The 21172-nt window shown below is 33.8% G+C and overlaps 1 protein-coding gene across 3 annotated transcripts in view; it reads left to right on the forward strand.

Moving 5' to 3' along the window:
* Positions 1-21172, forward strand: part of SNX7 (sorting nexin 7) — an 89613-nt gene that overhangs the window by 15070 nt on the left and 53371 nt on the right. For all 3 annotated transcript variants that reach the window (XM_012761975.3, XM_075999879.1, XM_075999878.1), the window contains exons 2-5: positions 8974-9156; positions 14644-14754; positions 15075-15239; positions 18406-18604. In XM_012761975.3, the coding sequence (XP_012617429.2) occupies positions 8974-9156; positions 14644-14754; positions 15075-15239; positions 18406-18604 (658 nt within the window). The remainder of the gene's footprint in view (positions 1-8973; positions 9157-14643; positions 14755-15074; positions 15240-18405; positions 18605-21172) is intronic.

Here is a 21172-nt window from a genome sequence, read left to right on the forward strand (position 1 = left end):
TCATAGAACATGACAGAGGCTAGCTATCTCCCCCCAATCACAATTTCAACAGTGTTTCAAAGAAAGCCTTTTCTCATTTTTTATTATTATTATAAGTGGGCAGATTGGAAGGATTTGTAAACCAAAACACAGCTGGCAAGTCTAAATTTAGGCCTATCAAGATGAGTGTCCCTCTTAACAACATGGTTTCTCAAACTCCTTCCACTGTAAGTTGCTTTTTTACCAGATGTCTCTTGGTGTGTGTGTTTCTTGTGCATCAGCAATTTTATTTGCATGGCGTTTTCATGCCAGTATTCTGATTTATCACACTTCTCACATTGATTTTTTTCCCCTTCTACTTGTAAAAAGAAAATAGCTGTTTGTGCACAGATGGTGGATGCGATTTAGTGTTATCAGAGTAATTCATGTTATATTTATGAGACATTCCTGAGTAGCATTTCGGAGAGGGACAGTAATGAAGGACACCTCTTAGAGAGGTCATACCTCATCTTTTAACCTATTTCTTCTAGTGTTTATCTCCGGAGCACTCAAATATTGACCAGCCATTTGTTTTAAATTTCAGCTATGTATTTTGTTTATTTCAGTAGTAGAACTTTGGAACCATCAAATAGCACTAAAGAGGGGAGGCAGAAACCCACGATTTCTGGATTTGATTATTAGCCTATAAACAGAATGAGAGAATGGAGCGAGGATGAAGTATTTTAATTGTGATTTTTTTTTTCCCTCGGACCTTTGCTTCTGCCTCAAATTTTTGTTGTGTACAACTTTAGATGCAGAAATGCTGTACTATTTTGCTAGGGTTGCTGTAACAAAGTACGACTGACTGGGTGTCTTAAACAGCAGAAATGGTGTTCTGAAGGCTAGAAGTCAGCAGGGTTGCTTTCTTCTGAGGGCCATGAAGGAAGGATCTGTTTCAGGTCTCTCAACCTGGCTTGTGTCTGGTTATTATCTTCCTATACGTGTTTCTTCCTCCTCCTTTGTGCTTGTTTCTGTGTCTAAATCCCCACCTCCTTTAAAGATAAAGATACTAGTCATATTGGACTGGGGCCCATCTTAATGACCTTAATTAAATTTAACTTAATCATGTCTACAGAGACCCTCTCTCCAAATAAGTTCACATTCTGAGTGAGGTGCCTGGAGGTTTAGACTTTAAAATTTGAGTTTTGGGGGACACAATTCAACCCTTAACAATGCTTATAATACGCCAAGAGTAACAACAGATAAATTTACACTTAATTTGTAAGTGATTTTGCCAATACATTCCAATATCATGCTAATACCACTCTAGTCTATTTCAGTGAAGTTACTTAAGTGGTTTCCCTTACAGAGGATGTGTTGTTTTAGAGTAAGGATAAAAAAACAGTGAATTCTTGAAATATATTGGTCTTCTCTGTTGCACACATTCAAGTCTCAGCCTGAAGCCACCCGAAGATTTTCTTGGTTTTATGGGTTTTTTTCATTAAGCTAGCTATAACAAAGGTTTTAAATGTTATTTAAAAAATAGAGATTTGTCACACAGATAATTTTTATTTTGCTCTAATCTCTTGAAGAAGAAATTTAAAACATGTAATTTTATTGTTTAAATGACCTTAGGATAATAGGCATATATCCAAATGGTGAGAAACTAGAGGGAGAAAGAGACATACACACACACACATGCGTGTGCTCCCTCGCGCACACACGTTATTGTGGAGGTGAGACCTTTGTTTGGAAAGAACAGATTTTAATGATCCATTTCTCCTGAAAAGCATCAACCACAAAAGGTTAAATGGAGTTCTTTTTGGTTAATTGCTTCTTTGGATCTTCTCAAACACCTATTTTCTTCAGTTATTCACATCCAAATGTAAGTCTTTTAAGTTATTGTCAGTATAGTTTTTTCCCTTTTTTTGAAGTGAATATAAAAACACTTTGGATAGTCAGTTTTATTGAGGTTTTAAGAATGCTTTTTGAGTGATTCATAGTAATTTAAATCCTTCTGCTGAAATCTTGGATGTTGCTAAATTTCAGTCTGTAATTTTCTTCCTTGCTAGATATTGAAACATATTTTTATGACACCACACTATACTCACTGGAATTGTGAGCCTTTGTAAATTCATGCAGATCTTTCCCACTCTACAAAAGGATACATTTTGTGCAGAAGAAATAGAATGCTAAATTATGTAGTAGGTAAAAGAAGTGGGCTGTGGTAAGTTAGGAGGGTGAGCACAAAGAATGCCAAAGCACATGGTTGTAAAGCAGTGTCAGTGAAATTTAAAGTACATTTGCCCACCAAATTAAAATTTGTCAGCTTTCAAAACTACTATTTATATCAAATGGTTCTTTAGAGAGATTTTGTTCATGCTGATTACACATTTATTTAGAAACTCTAAATTCTGTTTTTAATGGCTGCTTAGTATTTCATTGTGTTAGCGTCTCATAATTTATTTCAACAATCTCATTTTCATTGGATTCTAGATATATTTTTAAATTCCCTGTTTAACTATGCAACTTTGATGAGTTAAGAGAAATAATCAAATGTAATCTAAGGAATCGTGCCAAAATGTCCTAGATACTCTTTTAACTTATCACCATGGTTTTTACTGTTTCTGAATACATCATGTACAATGTTGATGAATAATTTTAACATTTTTTTCTGTTACAAAATATGTTTATTTTAGGCTGTTTGAAAAATTCAGAAAGTCACATAAAAATATGTAATTCTATGTAAAAATATGTGTTCTGTGTAATCCCAACATCTGGAATAACTTCTGTTATTTTGTCTTCTACTTCTTGGTCCAAATCATGCCTAAACAAAGTAAAGAATTTGCTTTCCTTTCACAAACCCTTTTGTGATCACAATAGGCTCAACCTTCTTAATCTTAATGACCATTGTTACTCTTGTCCCTTCAATTATTGCATCCTACAATAATACTTCTTCTATTGCATTGAATAATTACCTAAATGTTGCATTACGGTTTATGTAGCTAAACTTTTTGTGGGAAGAACCTTTCGAGCAGTGCTCTGGGTATTACCGATGCTTCAAAAGCATTTTTATTGATTTGGTTTGAGGGAAAAAACAAGTCCATATTATGATTTCATCCTTTTTTCTCCTCTACTCATAGATTCACAGAAAGTACCTATTTTTTAAAAAAACTCAGAATTTATTACATTTTGCTATATTAATGCATTTGGAGCTGGGAGAGCTTTTGGAGATCAAGTCCAACTCCTTAATTTAATCTAGAAGGGCTGAATTAATGATTCAAGGTTGCCTTCTTAGTCAATGGCAGAGTCAGGACTAGAACCCACCTTCTTTATAATGATTTTTTTTCCCACTCAGGACTGGCCGACTTTGTTGCTAAACTAAAGTGGGATTTGTTGCAGATTTAATCTTCCAATATGTCAGTTAACTTTAGTCTTACATAACAACAGGCAAAACTGGATTCTAGCATCTATATCTCTACTTTGGGGGAATAAATGTATCTAAAAGAGAACATATAGATAGAATTGCAGAACACATGCTTACTACTACTGCAGAAATAACTCAAATGTCCTATGGATAGAGTTAGTTTTTTCTTTGCATACAAATGAAGCATTATTTGTATTTAAAATTTACTGTATAATATCCTTTTGTTTCATTTAAAAAATATTTATAAAAAAATAACATGTAGCCCTTCTTTACCCATTTGTTTTTTTGTAACAGAAAAACAAAACTATGGAAGGTGACTGAGCAAATGACCAGTGTGGCCAGTGAGTCTGGGGCTGAGGAGGTGTCAGCATGGCTGGGATTGAAAATGAGGCTGCCTTGGCCTGTGTGGTCAGAGCTGCAGAGACATCCCGTGTGGTTAGGAGAGAGATTACATACAGGGGATGGAGCCAATAAGTAAATATATTCAGGATAATGGGAGCCAGGCATTCACTGCTAGAGAAAGGAGTTATAAATATGGAAAGGGAGAAGGCTAGAATTAACCATGTTATGTCAAATTAGAATTAGAGATATCAGTGTGAACTCTTGGAATTTCATATCTATTTCTGTTTAGCAATAGATCTTGATCCAAAGTTTTATGTGTGTATATGTATGTGTATCATACATATATTTCCTAGCACTCATATCTTGGTTTATAAAACCAATCTCCTCTAAAAGGAACCAGAACTCCTTTCAAGAAATGTCTAAATCCAGGGCTGGGGAAGGAAAAGAATAAAATAAACATGAAACATATTCTTATTCCAAAAAGTAAAGTGCTCAAAGAGTAATAAAGAAATATTAATGAAGACACAGGTACCGGCTTTAAAGGGCTCCCACCAGTCAAATTTGGGACTGTTCATATATCAAAACAAATTACAGTGTTAATGGATTATACCTGTAGAGTAAAATAGGAATCTTCTGAGTCTGTATTCATGTAAATACTCTTCATCCTCATTAGGAAGAAGCCTATTGATAATATCAAAGTTGAGAAATAAAAAAATAACTATATATATATATTTTGTAATAAGGAAAGTAACAAGGGACAAAAATAGCTTGGAAAATTCTGATTTTCTTCTGAAGATCATGAACTGTTAATGACCGAATAAAACAGGGAGATGCTGCTTTTTAATTTTTAATTTTTTTTGCTTTATTTAAGCCTTATAGACTGATTTGACTTTTTAAAACTTAAACATGTTTTTATTTTGAAATAATTTCAAACAGAGAAAAGTTGCAAAGAACAAAGATTCCCTACCTCTTAGCATTTCACAACTTTTGCTTTCTCTCTCTCTCTCTCTCATTGAGATTAAGCTGGAAACATGATGCCTTATTATTTCTAAATAGATCTTTGTGTATTTTCTGAAAACCAGAACATTCTCCAACAAGCACAATCCCAATACAGCTATTCAAATCAGGAAATTATTGTTGACACAATATAACAATCTAATACACAGACCCTTTCCAATGTCTCTATCCCAATAATATTCTTTAAAGAGAGAGAGAAAAAAATGTTCTTCCCCTCTGGTACAGAATCAAATGCAGGATCATGTGTTAGCTGTTGTATCTCTTTGGTCTCCATCAGTCTGGACCCACTTCCATCTTTCCTTTTCCATCATGGTATTGATCTTTTAAAGCTATGTTATAGGCAGTGTTCCCATCTCCTCAAACATATACGTATGTCTTTTTCTCTCCCATCCTCTTAATATAAATTACATCACCATTTTAAGGTAGATCCAGGGTTATGAGAAATTTGTTTTTATTCACAACTAAGCCATATGGTGAACTATGATTATATTTGATTATATTTTCATTTTTGTACGGCTTTTGCTTTCCTGAATCTTCATAATTCATTTGGTCATTCTGTCTCTTTTTCTCAGCCCTCCTTTGCTCCCTCTCTCGCTTTCTGTCTCCTTCTTAACTTTCTTGTACCAATTATAATTCATCTATAAGTCTAACATAAGCAGGCTCCTCTCCTATTTAAATATATCAGGTAGTCTATCAGTTTCTTTTTCTTCCTTCCTTCCCTTGTCCCTTCATTTCTTCACTTCCATTATTCTTTACTTCCTTCCTTTTCTTCCTTTACTCTTTTTCTTTTCCTCTTTTGCTCACTTCCCTTTCTTGTTCTTTTATCCTATATTCTTCCTTCCTTCCTCTTCCTTTATTCTTTCTCCCTGTCATCTCCCTGCCTCTCTGGAGATGTATTTTCCTGGTCCAGTTTATATGGGATGTTCTCTAGGTTTGCTACAAAGCTGTCAACTTGGAATGTTCTTTTACTATCATTCAGTGAATTCCTTTTACTTTTATCTTCTGTTGGATCTCTTGTTTTAGATTCTGTTTCTTCTTTCTTGGTATATACCCGTATTTTGGAGAAGTAAAGAAGCTTCCAAAGAATAGGTGCATGGGAAATTAGTTTTTGAAATCTTGTATGTCCGAAATGGCTTTATTTTATTTATATACTTGAATGACAATTTGCTAGACTATTTATAATTCTGGGTACAAAATGCTTTTCTCTCAAAATTTTGAGGACATTAGTTTATTGTCATTTAGGTTCCAGTGTTAAGAAATTGAGAAATCTGACACCATTCCTATTCCTAAGATTACTATTTTATTTTACCTACCTAAAGAAAGCTTTCAGGAATTTAAAAACCTCTACTGTTATTAAATGTCATGGGGATGGATGCTAGTAGGAATACTGCCTACCTTCCAATCCTTGTTCATTCTGGGGAGACCTGACAGACCCTATCAACCTGGAAACACTTTAATTCAGGACATTTTCATTCCTTATTTTCTGGAATCCCTTTATTCAGGCACTTTTTGCATGGATCCCTTAATTTTTTAAAATCCTTTCTGCTTCACTCTCCATCTCTTGTTCTTTTGGTTCTTTGTAGTGGGACAGTTCTTGAGTTCTGGCTTTCAGAACTTCTATTGAGTTTTTGTCTTGCTATAATATTTTAATTTTCATGCCTCCTTTTTTGTTGGTGTTGCTATTGTTCTCTGAATGTTCTTTTTTATAATGCCATGTTTTCATTCATGGATTTAATTTCTTCTGTTATCTTTCTGATGATTTCATGGTTTTTATTTTTTAATTGTTTTGATTTTTTAAGTGTTTCTCTATTTCATCTGTTTCCTGATTTTCTTTCTTGTTTATTTGTGACTTTCTTTCACATCAGACTTTCTTCATGTTTGGATGTTTGATAGTTCCTGCACCAGGTAATAAAAAGATCAGTTGATATTCTGCATGCACAGTAGGGGCTTTGATATAGAGTGATTATGCAGAGACCTGGCTAATTCATTAGGGGACTATAATTGTCAGCTTTCTCTAGAATGATCGATCAGTAAAGAGAGGAAACTTCTAGCCACTGTGAGTGCTGTGGTATGAATGTTTGTGTCCTCCCAGAATTTTTTATTTTATTTTAGCGTATTATGGGGGTACAAGTGTTAAGGTTACATATATTGCCCATGCCCCCCTCCCCCCTTGAGTAAGAGCTTCAAGAATGTCCATCCCCCAAACGTTGTACATCTTACTCATTGTGGTTGTGTATACCCATCCCCTCCTTCCCCCTCCCACTTTCCCAACACCCGATAAATGTTACTCCTATATGTCCACTTAGGTGTTGATCCGTTAATACCAATTTGCTGGTGAGTACATGTGGTTCCTCCCAGAATTCATGTGTTAAAATGGTAACTCCTGGGTTCATTGGTGCATGCTTGTAATCCCAGCAACTTAGGAGGCTGAGGCAGGAGGATTGCTTGAACCCAGAAGTTTAAGGCTGCAGTGAGCTATGATCATGCCACTCATGCCACTGCACTCCAGCCTGGGCAATAGAGCAAGACACAGTCTTTTAAAAAAAGAAGAAGAAGAAGAAGAGAAATGCTAACTTCCAAGGTGATGGTAGTAGGAAGTGGTGCCTTTGGGAAATGATTAGGTTATAAGGGTAGAACTTATGTGATTGGAATTGGTGCCGTTGGCCTTCGTCCTCTGTGACGAATGTATCTTGCTCTTGCTCTATAAACAAAAAAATATAAAATTAAAAATAAATAAAAAGGAATTGGTGCCCTTATACAAAAGACCCTAGAGAAATCCTTGCCTCTTGCACTGTCATGGTGAATGATGCCCTCTGTGAACTGGAAGCAGGCCCTCACCAGATGCCGGATCTGCTGGCACCTGATCTTGGACAGTTTAGAAATGTGAAAAATAAATTTCTGTTGTTCGTAAGCTAACAGGTTTATGGTATTTTGTTATAGAAGCCTAAATGGACTAAGATGAGGACTAAGTTTTCACCTTCCTCTCAACATTCTTATACCAAGTGAAGGAAGAGGGTTAGATATCTTTCTGTTTAGTATGCAGTACTTTCACTTAATATCCGTATTTATTTTCTTCCTTCCTTCCTCCTCCCCTTCCCCCTTTTCCCTTGGCCCTCCCTCCCCTTTCTTTCGTTTCCTTCCATCCCTCTCTTTCTCTTTTCCCCCCTCCCTCTTTCCCTCCCTCCCTTCCTTCCTTCCTTCTGACAGGGTCTTGCTCTGTTGCCCAGGCCAGAGTGCAGTAGCCTGATAATAGCTCACTGTAGCCTTTAACTCCTGGGCTTAAGCCTTTATCCTCCTGCCTCAGATTCTCAAGTAGCTGGGACTAAAGTGTGCACCATTATGCCCAGCTAACAAAATTTTTGTTGGGGTCTTGCTATGTTACTCAAGCTGTTCTTGGTCTCCTGGCCTAAGCTCTGTCATCACCTTTATGTCCAGAGGTTCTAGGTACCTCCAATTCTCAAACCTTTCTGGAATTCTAAATCATAAATATACTTGCTTTTTCCTAGTTTACCATTCTTTTCTAGGTTACTTTTCAAAAGCTTTCTCTGCACTGCTTTTTCAGTTATCACTTGACAATCAGATTTCCAATTTCCAAAAAGTATTTGGCATATTTTGTTTGCTATAGTTTCTTCTTTTTATCCTTGTCTTAGTCTCAGTGTGCTGCTATAACAAAAACCTGACAGTGGGAGTTTATGAATAATAGAAATTTATTTCTCACAGTTCTGGAAGCTCAGAAGTTTCAGATCAAGGTGCTAGAAAGTTCAGTGTCTTGTGGGGGCTGCTCTCTGCTTGCAAGATGGCACCTTATTGCTTTCATGTGGCAGAAGGTAGAAGGACAAAAAGAGAGCTAGCTAGTTCCCTTCAGTACTTTTATGAGGTTGCTAGTCCCATTCATGAGGCCTCTACCCTTATAACTTAGTCACCTCCTAAAAGCCCACCTCTTAATACTGTTGCACTGGGATTAAGTTTCAACATGAATTTGGGAACACAAACATTCAAACCATAGCAATCTTTGAGAGTTTATGCTTTTTGTTTGCTTCTTTCTTTTACTGTTATTTTTTTGGGTGGGATTTTAAGAGGAAACAGAAAAATACGTGTTCAACCTACCATATTTAACTAGAAGTACAGTAATCCTTTTTTTCTTGATATATTTCATTAATATTGGTGGCCTAAGAGGGAAATCTATTTTTTTTCTATTGATATTATATTTTGAACATTTTATTCCTTAGGATGCCTCATTGATGGACATGAACTCCTTCAGCCCGATGATGCCAACGTCCCCTTTATCAATGATAAACCAAATCAAGTTTGAAGATGAGCCAGATTTAAAGGATCTCTTCATCACAGTTGATGAACCTGAAAGCCATGTTACTACCATTGAAACTTTCATTACTTATAGGATTATTACTAAGGTAAACACTACATGAACATTTTATTGAATATAGCTGCTTTCTTTGAACTTTTGGAAGTGTTTCTTATTTATTATAACTCTCAACATTACAGTCTTAGCTGAATTGCCTTTTATTTTTTTCAGCCATTTTGGGCAACACATTTCATCTCATCTCCCTTTCACTTGTTCTGTATGAAGTCAGTGAAAATCAAATTGGCTTGAGAAACAGTCACTTATTTTATAGCATTTGTGCATCTGAGAATAACAACATTTAGGTTTTTAGTTTATAAAATTGTAAAGAAATACCTTTGGAAACAAGGGCCTCAAATTGCTAATTAAAAAAAAAAGCAAATAGCTAAAAACATGACACAATATTTTGTATTCACATTTCTTCTGAAGGTTACAAAATGTCATATCACTTGTTTTCCAAAAGGGAGCAAGTAGCTACTTTATCTCCTATGTGAGATACTGTTACTTGTCCAATAATTCTAGGGCAGAAGTAGATCTAGAACCCAAGTCTCTTTAATCCCAAGGCAAGGCTCTGCAAAAAGACAATTTAACTCAGACAAAATAAAGCAACCAAATAGTATAATCTGTATTTTAATTCCTTTGTTTAATAGAAGTCTTTAAGAATTCATTTAAAGTTATAATATTTTGTTTATGATTCCTCACCCTAGACGTGTATGGTTCATAAGTGTAAAGGTACATCTCTTGTAGCTGAAAAGGTTCTGAACAGTATTCTTATAATCACTTCTTCCAATGAAACCTTCATATCGCTGCCAGTTATGTTTATTACATATATATGATACATATATATTTATATATAAATAATCTCTTCACTCAAATTCTTAAAATCCTTTCTTGGCACCTCGTTTCCTACAAAACAAAGTCCAGATTCCTTTATATTATGTATAAAGGAGCTTCTCAGACTGGTGCCAACTTACCATATAAGACCCATCTTTACCTCCCACATTCAATGCCCTTGCTCTCCATTCAGATAGAGCTGCTTCTGTTCTTTGTATATTTAAGGTACTTCTTGGTCTCATAACTTTGCATATACTGTTCCTTTTCTTGGGTGTGTCCATCCCCCTCTTAGACAGAACTATTGTTTACTTTTCAATACACAACTCAAAATGTTAGGTGCCTGTATAGAAGGCTTTTCTAGTTGTTTACTGTCCCCTGGCTGAAAAAGTCATGTTTCCTCGTTTTTCTCATACTGTTTATTGAACTCTTAAAAGAATGTTAAACATCAGAGTCAGTATAGCAAAGAAATCAAGAGTATATATTTAATCCTTCTAAGCTTCAGTTTTTTAAATCTATAAAACTGAGATAATAATAGAACCTAGTTCTGCAGGGTTGCCGTAAGAATTGATTTAGGATAAGTAATCAATACTAAACACTTAGCAAAGTGCCTAACACATGGTAAGTGTTCAGTAGCTGCCACCTACCAGTATGTGAGTAGATAACTATGTGTTTCTTCCTAGTAAGTTTACAAGCTTCTCAAGGAAGGTAACTATATCTTAACTTATCCATAATTGTACACATAATTCTTAGGATATAGTAAGTAAGCAATTTAATTTTTTAATGAATGAGTGAAGGAATTTATAGTATCTTATAGATATATTAAGAGGAAGTAGAGCAAGACCTCATGGAGTTGAATCTTGATTTCTCTTCCTTGCTATGTTTCTTGGACAATTTAATTAACCTCTCTATATCAGTTTCCTCCTTTGTAAATAAAATAACAGTACTAACCTCATAGAGTCTTTATGAAAACTGAATATGTTAATACAGGCATGTTGCTAAGAATAGAGCCAATTTTCTTCTATTCTTATACTACTGTTAGAATCATCCATTGTTATTATCCTTCCTAGCAAAGAATTTATGAAACCAAATTATTTTCTCATCATTTGCTTCTCTCAGAAAGTCATTCTTTATACACCACCTTAATGGATTTCATTCTGATCATAGACATACCATTCTTCTGAGTTATCCGTATTTATATTATACTTTAAATGGACTGCTCTTGTAATAGTAGTGGCAGTACTAGTAGTAGTAGTAGTAGTAATATTAGAGTGTATAAAGTAGTAGTGTGTGACTACTTTATGCTAGGTGATATTCTAACCACTTTTTATATAGTAATTCATTCAAGCTCATAATAATCCTAGAACCTAGATATTGTGATTTACCCCAGTTTCATGAATGAGGACACTGAAACTCAGTAACTTGCCAAAGGTTACACAAGAGAAAAATTAGCTGAGCTGAGATTTAAATGCAGACAGTTTACTTTCATAATGCACAGTTTTTCTGTTATATTTTTGTGCATCTACATATGGATATGGGGATATGGAAAACTGTCTTTCAGCCTAACTATTACAAACTGAGTTCCTTTATTCTACTTCCCATTACTTTTTTTTTTCCCTGTTTTTTTTTTTTTTTTTTTTCCGGGGTGGGGGGCGGTTGTGATGGTAGTAATGGGGTGGTGCTTCTCGTTATTTTTACTACATCCTAGTATTTAGACTGTACCTATATATCCTGAAATATACATCATAGATACAAATATATAAACATCTTGTAGATGTATGTTATGGTATCAAATAGTCTTCTCTCAGTTATTCACTTATAATTTATTTATTTATTCCACAAATTTTATCGAGTACCCATTATGTCCCAAGTACTGTGCTCGTGTAGTAAGACTATATCAGTGATCAGGACAGACCTGACAGAAGGTCTGCCTTCTGCCTTCTTGTTGCTTTCAATCTAGGGATGGTGTGTGTGTGGGTGTGTGTGTGAGAAATGATATTAAACAATTAATTATATGCCTAGTTATTTAATCATTGTAAAAAATGTTATGAAGGAAAATACAAGATGTTGTGAGCATGGGGTACACCATATAATTTAGAGGTTCAAAGATGGCTTCCTTGGGAAAGTTTTAGTTTTATAAATATTGATATTCATGGACACTAAGGATAAGAACAGATACACATATACATATGCACATATGTACATTGACAGTCTCCTGTTTAGGAATACTTAAGAATGATAATGACTATAAATAATTGTGTCAGGAAGACCATGTTCTGGGCATGTCATCTTTTCATGGGAAATTACCCTTTTTTGTCCAGGTTAGCATATCTGAGGTGACTGCTGTAAAGAAGTACTTTCTCTTTTGGAGATCTAGAGATGTGTGTTCCATTTGTACATATAAAAGCAAGAACTAAAAGATTTAACAAGGGACTTTCCTCCTACTTCCTCATTATGAAGACAAACCTATAAATGCCTGTCAAAGTGCAGGTAGGAGTTATGTTCTTGGTTGGCTGACTTGACTGTTAGAATTCATTTTCCCTCAAAAAAATTTTTTTTCTAAATCCTTAGCATTTAGAATAAGTGTTCACACTTGACCCAAGGTTGTTGTGTTGGGGTATAGCTCTCATGAGTCTATTAGTACTAAATTTCAAGTTCCCAATGTTTTATGGTCATACATAAAATTAATCACCATTTATAGTATGGCTTCCATGAAAAACTGTATTTTAGGTTAGAAACATTGTTTATTTATACTGCAAATGAACTTTATAGAACACATGCCCTTTCTAAGTTGGAGATAATATTATCAAACCCATCAAACCCAACCCAAATTCCTACGGTTTAGGAGCTTTTGTCTATCTTCTAATGACCAAATTTGGCCACATTAGAGGGAAGGATGATTCTAATCCCTTAGAAGGCTATTTTCCTTGTCATATTCCTATGTATATATCTCTTATAACCCTTCAGGAGCAGAATAAAGTCTTATAGTAGTAAGAAATAACATATTCTTCTTGATACTTGTATTTTGTCCTCTGTTTTCTTCCTCTATTGTAGTATGTTAGAAAATTCTTTTAAGTCAATGACAGAGTGAGGAGAACAGAATTAACCAATTATTTGACTTGATTTTGCAGCTTATTCTTTCTGGAATTTATACAAGATTGTTTTATGTTTACTTAAAATGTTAGATATTCTTTAGAACATAATACAGCTCAATCTTATTTTAACTGCTCATTGAGTGCTTTTATTGTTAGTTATACCAATTTATTTTCTTGGAGATTGATAGTGAACCTGTACATATGTACCTGGCACAAGAAGGTACTCAGTAAGTATTTTTATAAATGAGTTACTCTAAACCATGTTTTGTGTGCATATGTATGTATGCATGCATTTGTGTATTTTTATATATATGTACACATACCAACCAGTATATATATATTGTTAAACTATGTTGGTACCAGATTTAGTTTTCCTATTTTTACCATTTACATATCTTGTACCATTTTGCATAATAGTTATGAATTTTTAGTGTTTTATGAACATTTGGTTTCTTAGACTTTTGCATTCATTTGCCCCTACTTTTTTTCTCCCTATAATTGGAATGTTTTACTAAGATATATGATATTCTAAACATTCATTTTAAAAGAATAAGCTGGAAAGTATAGTTTTCACAAACCTTATTTTATGATAATTAAGATTGTATCTTATGACTTGAACTGCTTAAATTTATAATTGTGTTTATCTGTGTGGGTGATTAATATTTCTGGTGAGTATGAAATATATATGCAATGTGTTATTCCATCCTATTCCTCCAGAAAAATCTTAGCATAAATATTGCTGCATGTAATTTTTAATATGCAAACATTCAGTTTAATAAGGTGTTAGTGTGAGTGACTGTTTTCTTATGAAAGGTGAGTGTGCATTAGATAACCCATATTTTTGTTTTTGGCTTGGGATTCAGGCAATAGGAGTGAGGTTGATATTGTACCCATGTTCTTGTCATATGTGTTGGCATAGATTTTTGGTTTGTTGAGAACAGATATTTTAATGTATTTGCTTAATTTTTAGGAGTTTAGGCATATAACCCAAAATAAAATTCCTTGAGAAATGACAGGAAGATTTTCATTTCACATCAAATGTCTATTAATTACATCTTTTAAAACAGTGGTAAAACAGCACTCTGTAAAATGTTAGAATTTTCATATACCAAAAGCAAATTTTAACACAGCAATTCATTTGAGCAAATTCCAAGAAAACATTTTTCTCAGTTATATTCAGGTTATTTTCCAAATTGCAAAAATAGGACTTTCCTCAAATTCTGAGTTCTGATCATCTTGAGAAAAGAAATATATTTGAAACCTAATTTCAGAACACACTTTCTTGTTAGCGAGAAAGTCGTGCCAAAGATAATAGTAGTTAAAATCTTGTGGAAGGCAGATGGTTGTTGTAAGACAGATTTTTCAGTTTGGATTTTAAATTTAAGCATGATATTTGCTTTCTTTCTGGAAATACCGGAAAGTTTGCTTTGTTTCATCTGCTACATGAATAGATGACAAAAAAAAAAAAAAAATACAGGCTGACAAACACTGAATAATTAGGATTTGTTAATTTTTCTTAGAGACCCATTTATTTCACAATGTCTAAAATAACATTAGGCGAATGTCTTTTATCTTATATTGCATGTGCTGTTATTTTCTCCTACTTTCTTCAGACATCTCGTGGGGAATTTGACTCCAGTGAATTTGAAGTTAGGAGACGTTATCAAGATTTCCTTTGGTTGAAGGGAAAGCTGGAAGAAGCACACCCCACTCTGATTATTCCAGTAAGTTTGCAAGTTTTCTTCATAGAATAGCTGTCATTTTTCTTGTGATTCTTTTAGAATGCCAAAACCTAATTTTAGAACTTTAAATTCAGTGTAATTCATTTATCTGACAAACATTCCAATCTATGTACATATTTTTTAAAACTATTATGTTACGATTTTGCATTTTTGGTTGTAGCATTGTGAATTTTTAAAAATTACTTTCATAAGAAGTGATTAGATGTTCAATTAACATTCCCAAAAGGAAAAGTATAGAATTATAAACCTGTGCCACATAATGCTCAGATGTTTTTATTTTTTTCTTTTGTTTTTTGCCTCAGCCATTGCCAGAAAAGTTTATAGTAAAGGGAATGGTAGAACGCTTTAATGATGACTTCATTGAGACACGCAGGAAGGCATTACAAAAATTTTTGAACCGAATTGCTGATCATCCAACTTTAACATTTAATGAAGACTTCAAAGTTTTTCTCACTGCACAAGCTTGGGTAAATAATTTTTATTTGTACTCATATAATCTTTTGGCATCTATAGGCATAGTAGATTGTATAGCTTCCTTTTGTTTACCTTTGCAAATCAGTTAGTGGTGTACTTGAAATTGAGTTTCTGAAAAAACACTGGAGAAATATCCTTTAGATGTAACCCTTTGTTAAATCTACCTATAAACATTTCAGAATTCTTGTATCTTTCTCACCTATACATACTTTTATTTTATTGGTTGCTGAAATGTCAGGGTGCTCCTTGTATATATAGCTAATACTGAACAGATGGAGATATATTTTATTTTACTGACACTAGAATTGACCCTCGAACAATGCAGGGGTTAGGGACACTGCACAGTCAAAAATCCACATATAACTTTTTAAAAAACAACCTCTTGTCCAACACATATAACTTTTAACTCCCCCAAAACTTAAACTACTAATAGTCTACTGCATTCAATGGAAGCTTTACAGATAACATAAACTGCCAATTAACACGTATTTTGTATGTTATATGTATTATATGCTGTATTCTTACAAAAAAGTAAGCTAGAGAAATGAAAATGTTATTGAGAAAATCATGAAGAAGAGAAAATACATTTAAAGTACTGTACTGTATTTATTGATATTGTAAGTTTATGTTGTCTGTTTACAAGATGAATTATCTGTCCAAAAATGTGGGCAACTGCAGCTGCAGAGCTCTATCTATGGTACATATCGAGCAGTTCAACTTTTTCTTGTAATGTCATGACTTTTCTCTGCTTCTTGGGAGTACTTACAGCATCATTAGTCATTCTTCATATAGGTCCCGTGGTGTTATTCAAGGTTTATGCTATTGCACTAAACATGATGAAGAAATATGTGAGAACCCCAGGAGATCACTTTTTACCACACTACCCAATTTACTGGAGAGATAAACTGCTCATGCAAAGATGATTAGCGTCACATAGTATTTTAAGCAGATACAATACTTGAATTACCACAGTACCAACAGGAGGTGGCTATAAAATTATTACAGTGGTACAGTATGTACTACATTTAATTTTATGCAGCTATGATCTAATATCACATCTTTACATTTGTTTACATTTTTCTTGATTGGTGTCATGTACATTTTGTAAGTATGTGCATAAGTGTTGATAAATCTTAATTTTTATAATAGATTTGTATATATTTTATGGTAGTAAATGATAAAATAGACTAGTATCTACATGTATCTTATGCATTCATGACATACCTTTTTCTTATTTTTTTCAGTATTTCTAGGATATGTGGTTTGTCTGAGTTTTTTCAAATTGTCCTAAATCTCCAAAAAATTGTATAGTATATTTATTGAAAAAAAATCTGCACATACATGGACCTGTGCAATTCAAACTGTGTTATTCAAGGGTCAACTATATTTTGAATGATAATGAGTCAGGGTTTTTTTAAGTTAGGAGTAAAGTCTTTATTAAAATGAGTAGATGGATGGATGTTTGGATAGATAGGTAGATAATATACTCTCCTTACTTTCCTTCACTTATGCAAGTGGGTGGAGGGGTCTGATTTCTAATGGTGAAACTTTATATGTTACTTCTTTTTTATGAACTATAACTCAGAAAGAAAGATAATAGGTAGGACAGAGGGTCAATATTAAACAATTACTGACCACTGTTGAAGTATTCAGTTGTCGTCACAGGTGGTAGAGGGTAAAAAGTGATGATTTGTCTCAATCTTGACAGTCCTGCTTTCTAGAAGCCCTTTGTGACTTATGTGAAGTGAATTTGGGGCCTGACTCCAGAACCTTAGCAAGTGTCAGAAACATTCTCTGTGGTTAACAATTGTAGTAATAGTTTGCCAGCTGGGACTTGTCTCTGATAATGTTTCCTCTATCAAATGATGCTATAGCACTCTTGGATGAATGTGTTGCCTGGTCAAGGATGGAATCTGTTGCACAAAGTCATACTGACCTGGAAATAAACAAGTTTACTTTGTATATGTAATTTTCTGGAAGACCATCAGGAAAGAAAACCTGAATAAAGATAGATAATATGTTATTTAATATTTTGGTGAATAGTACATAATATTTTTATCTGTGGATTAGGTAGTCAGCATTATTATTTACAGATGTTTTTCTCCTGAGTGTTACTCTTCAGCTTTTATTTGGTCCCAAGCTTGTGTTTCAGCAAGTCCTACAACCATCATCAAAATCCCTTGTTCTCTTTTCTGCTGTCTTTTAAAATATGGCATACTTCTGAATGGATCCTTTTGTGTGCAGTGTGTCCTTTTATAGCATTTTTTTTTTCTGTCTATTTTGCAAATCTGTAGCTGTCCCTCCTAGGTTAAGTATGAAATATCTAGTTACCTATCTTATTAAAAATCTTTCTCTACAGACAACCAGCCAGTGGAGGTGGTGTGACAATTTACCCACTTCAGTTGGTTGAAGAGCTATGTTCAGGTAGCATCTATTTACAAACTATCTTAATGAGGTAAGGAGGCAAAGCAGGTTAGTGCTTACCAGTGAAGCCACTGGAATCGGACTTCCAGGATTCTGATTCTTGTTCTACCATTTAATTGCTCTTGGATCTTGAGCAAGTTATTTAACCTTCCTGTGCTTCTATCTTCTGGAAAATGAGGAAAATAATAGAACCTACTTCATAGGTTTACTTTGAGTTACATATATAAAAATATGAGTGTAGTGCCTAGAACATATTAAGCTCTCAACGGATGTTAGCTGTTGTTAAACCTAAAGAATTAATGAATTTTGCAACATTCTTTTTCAGGGAGTAACCGAGGCCCTGAGAAATCTTCTCTCAATCATTTTTCCATTAAATTCCTATTATAAAATATAGATGGCATATCATATCATCCTCTTATCTTCTCTAGTATCTCCTTGAGTACTATTCTCTCAGTTAACCCTGTTCTTTTAAAGATTTATGCTTTGAGGAAAGACTATATGCCTGTTTTATGTGAGTACTTTGAAAGGGAATATTCTCAAGGAGACTGACACTTAGAGGAGAAACTGTACCTTTAATCAAACTTACTTGCTTCAAACTAGCCTTAAAAAGAAAGATGTATATGAAACAATTTTATCTGTATTTTATTCTCCTAATTAGGTTTTTTTTTTTGTAAATTGAGTCTTGGAATATTGTATCCTTGGTTCACCACACATATTTCATTTTTTTGTTTCTAGGAACTCTCGTCTCACAAGAAGCAAGGGCCTGGGTTGCTAAGCAGGATGGGGCAAACTGTTAGAGCTGTTGCATCCTCAATGAGAGGAGTTAAAAACCGCCCAGAGGAGTTCATGGAAATGAATAACTTTATTGAAATATTTAGCCAGAAAATAAATTTGATAGATAAAATATCTCAGAGAATTTACAAGGAAGAAAGAGGTATGTAGAACCACTGAAATGTGATTCAAAGTTGTTTGGTTTCTGATGGATCTTCGCGTTTGCTGGTGTAGTGTAGCCACGTTAAGGCAGGATTTCACCTTCTAAAGTGTGGCTTGTGCCCCCAGCTATGTTGTGAAAATTTCTGATTCATAAGTGATTTTGAAAGTAGTCACGATGATCCCCATTTGCTTTTATCAATCAATAGCTGCTCTACTTCCCATTTTGTAGGTAACAGTGGTAAAGTAAGCCCTGAACTTAAGATTTTGGATGAAGTTGTATATAGCTGGTAATTCAATATTGGACCATCCTTAAAATCAAAGAAGTGATGTTTTAGCATATATAGGGTAATTGTTTAAGTACTCTGTATTAAACCTGTCAAGGTATGGCATAGAGTTTTATATAGTGAAATATCAGTCTTTTTTCCCATTTTCTATCACTATTTCCTTTTACTATTTTCTGTTTTTTCTTAGTTTGTAAGTCATCTTTTATTCCATGATGATTTTTTTCTAATTCTATGATGATTTTTTTTCTAATTTTGCATATCTACATTTAAAATGGATGGCTGAGTCAGCAAATAATTTCCTAATATAAGTTGGTATTAGAGATAAGGGACTGCTTAAAGACAAACAGAAGTCCATATGTTGATGACTTATTTGTGCCCTCCACTAAACTGTAAGGCCCATCAGGATAATTTAGGAAAAGTTTTTTTTTTTACTTCTAGTGTCTAGATAGTGCTTAAACATAGCAAGTGTTCAGTTAAAATGTATTCAATGATTGAAAAACTAAATGAATGAACATAAGATTTGGAATGGTGGTAGGAAAACTTGCTTTATGAAAAGTTGATTGGTTATTATTAAGAGAGATATAGAAAAAATTATATAGCTAAATGTACTTTGTCCTTTTTCTACTTTTTCATTCATTGATACTTAATGAGATCATTGTGGTGACTGAATATGGCTTAATAATTTGTTTTAAGCCATCTTGATTTACCCTTTTAGTTATCATTTGTTATTTTTTTAAATCTCAAGAAGTGAATTCTTTTAACTAGATTTTGTGTTTCTAATTCCATTAAGTACATTCAGGATTCCTAGTTTGATGATATAGCAATTCAGACAGGCCTTTGGAAACTACTGACACTTAAGAGTTTTATAGGCTATCAAATGCTATATATTTGCTGTTACCAGGGAATAGTTTAAAAATCTTTGATATACTCTAATGTTTACAAAATGCTCAAAAGGAAAACTGGATTTGTGATAGACTATAATTTGAGCTCTCATTTTCAGGGAGTGAATGCCACTGGCTGAAATTGGAGGGACTTCTTAGTCTTAAGAATGTGACATCCACTTGTCAAGATTGGATTCAAAATAATGGAATGTTTTCTTTTCTAGCTTTGGGAATCTAAGCTATCTAGGGTGATTCATTCATATTTAGATCATGAATAATTTGGTGATCATAAATCATAAGTAGTGGTTTCTCTTTTTTTTAACTAAAATTTTTTTCTTTGATTTTGTTTTATTTTGTGTTTCCCAGTTTATTCAGCAAAATTATATTGACCACAGTTTATGATGCCTCTCTGTGCTGGAGATTAAAGGGGTAATTAAGATGGTACTTGTCCTTGATCTCACAGTCTAGTTGGGAAATATAGACACATACACACACAAATAACAGTACAACTCATTAAATATTTACATATAGCTGTAATTTGAATTTTAGGGAAGATAAAATTAAACATTGTAGAGTTTAATGACATATATTGATAAACACAAATTGAGAAAAGAAATAAAGTAGAAAATTTTGTTTTCTAGAAATATTAGTTTTGTATGGTCATTATTTAACATAAAAAAATAGGCCTAGACTCATTAGAGTGGAATTTAGAAAGACTATAGAGGTCATTAAACCTAATACCTTCATTCGGTGACAACTAATATCTCTGTTGTTTTGAAAATTTTTTTTTTTTTTTTTTTTTGAGACAGAGTCTCACTTTGTTGCCCAGGCTAGAGTGAGTGCCGTGGCATCAGCCTGGCTCACAGCAACCTCAATCTCCGGGGCTCAAGCAATCCTCTTGCCTCGGCCTCCCGAGTAGCTGGGACTACAGGCATGCACCACCATGCCCGGCTAATTTTTTGTATATATATTTTTAGTTGGTCAATTAATTTATTTCTATTTTTGGTAGAGACGGGGTCTCGCTCAGGCTGGTTTCGAACTCCTGACCTTGAGCAATCCGCCCGCCTCGGCCTCCCAAAGTGCTAGGATTACAGGCGTGAGCCACCACGCCCGGCTGAAATTTTTTATTATTTAATTTTCTCAGTTTATTTGATCATACAAACTTTTGAAGTTTTAATAGTTTAATTTAGACCAATATTATAGATTTCAGCAAATCCTAATGAGTAGTAAGATGGTTAAATACAGAGAATTTCATTGTATTTATATGAGTATTAGACAAATAGGCTCACTGCTTATAAATTCTCTATCATAAAAAGCTATCATTGAAATTTGATAGTAGGAAAGTAAAAATGTATAAATATTCACAATTTAAAATGAAATCCAAAGTTTTGAGTATATGGATTA

This window comes from Microcebus murinus, chromosome 2, assembly GCF_040939455.1.
Source record: "Microcebus murinus isolate Inina chromosome 2, M.murinus_Inina_mat1.0, whole genome shotgun sequence".
Taxonomy (NCBI): Eukaryota; Metazoa; Chordata; class Mammalia; order Primates; family Cheirogaleidae; genus Microcebus; species Microcebus murinus.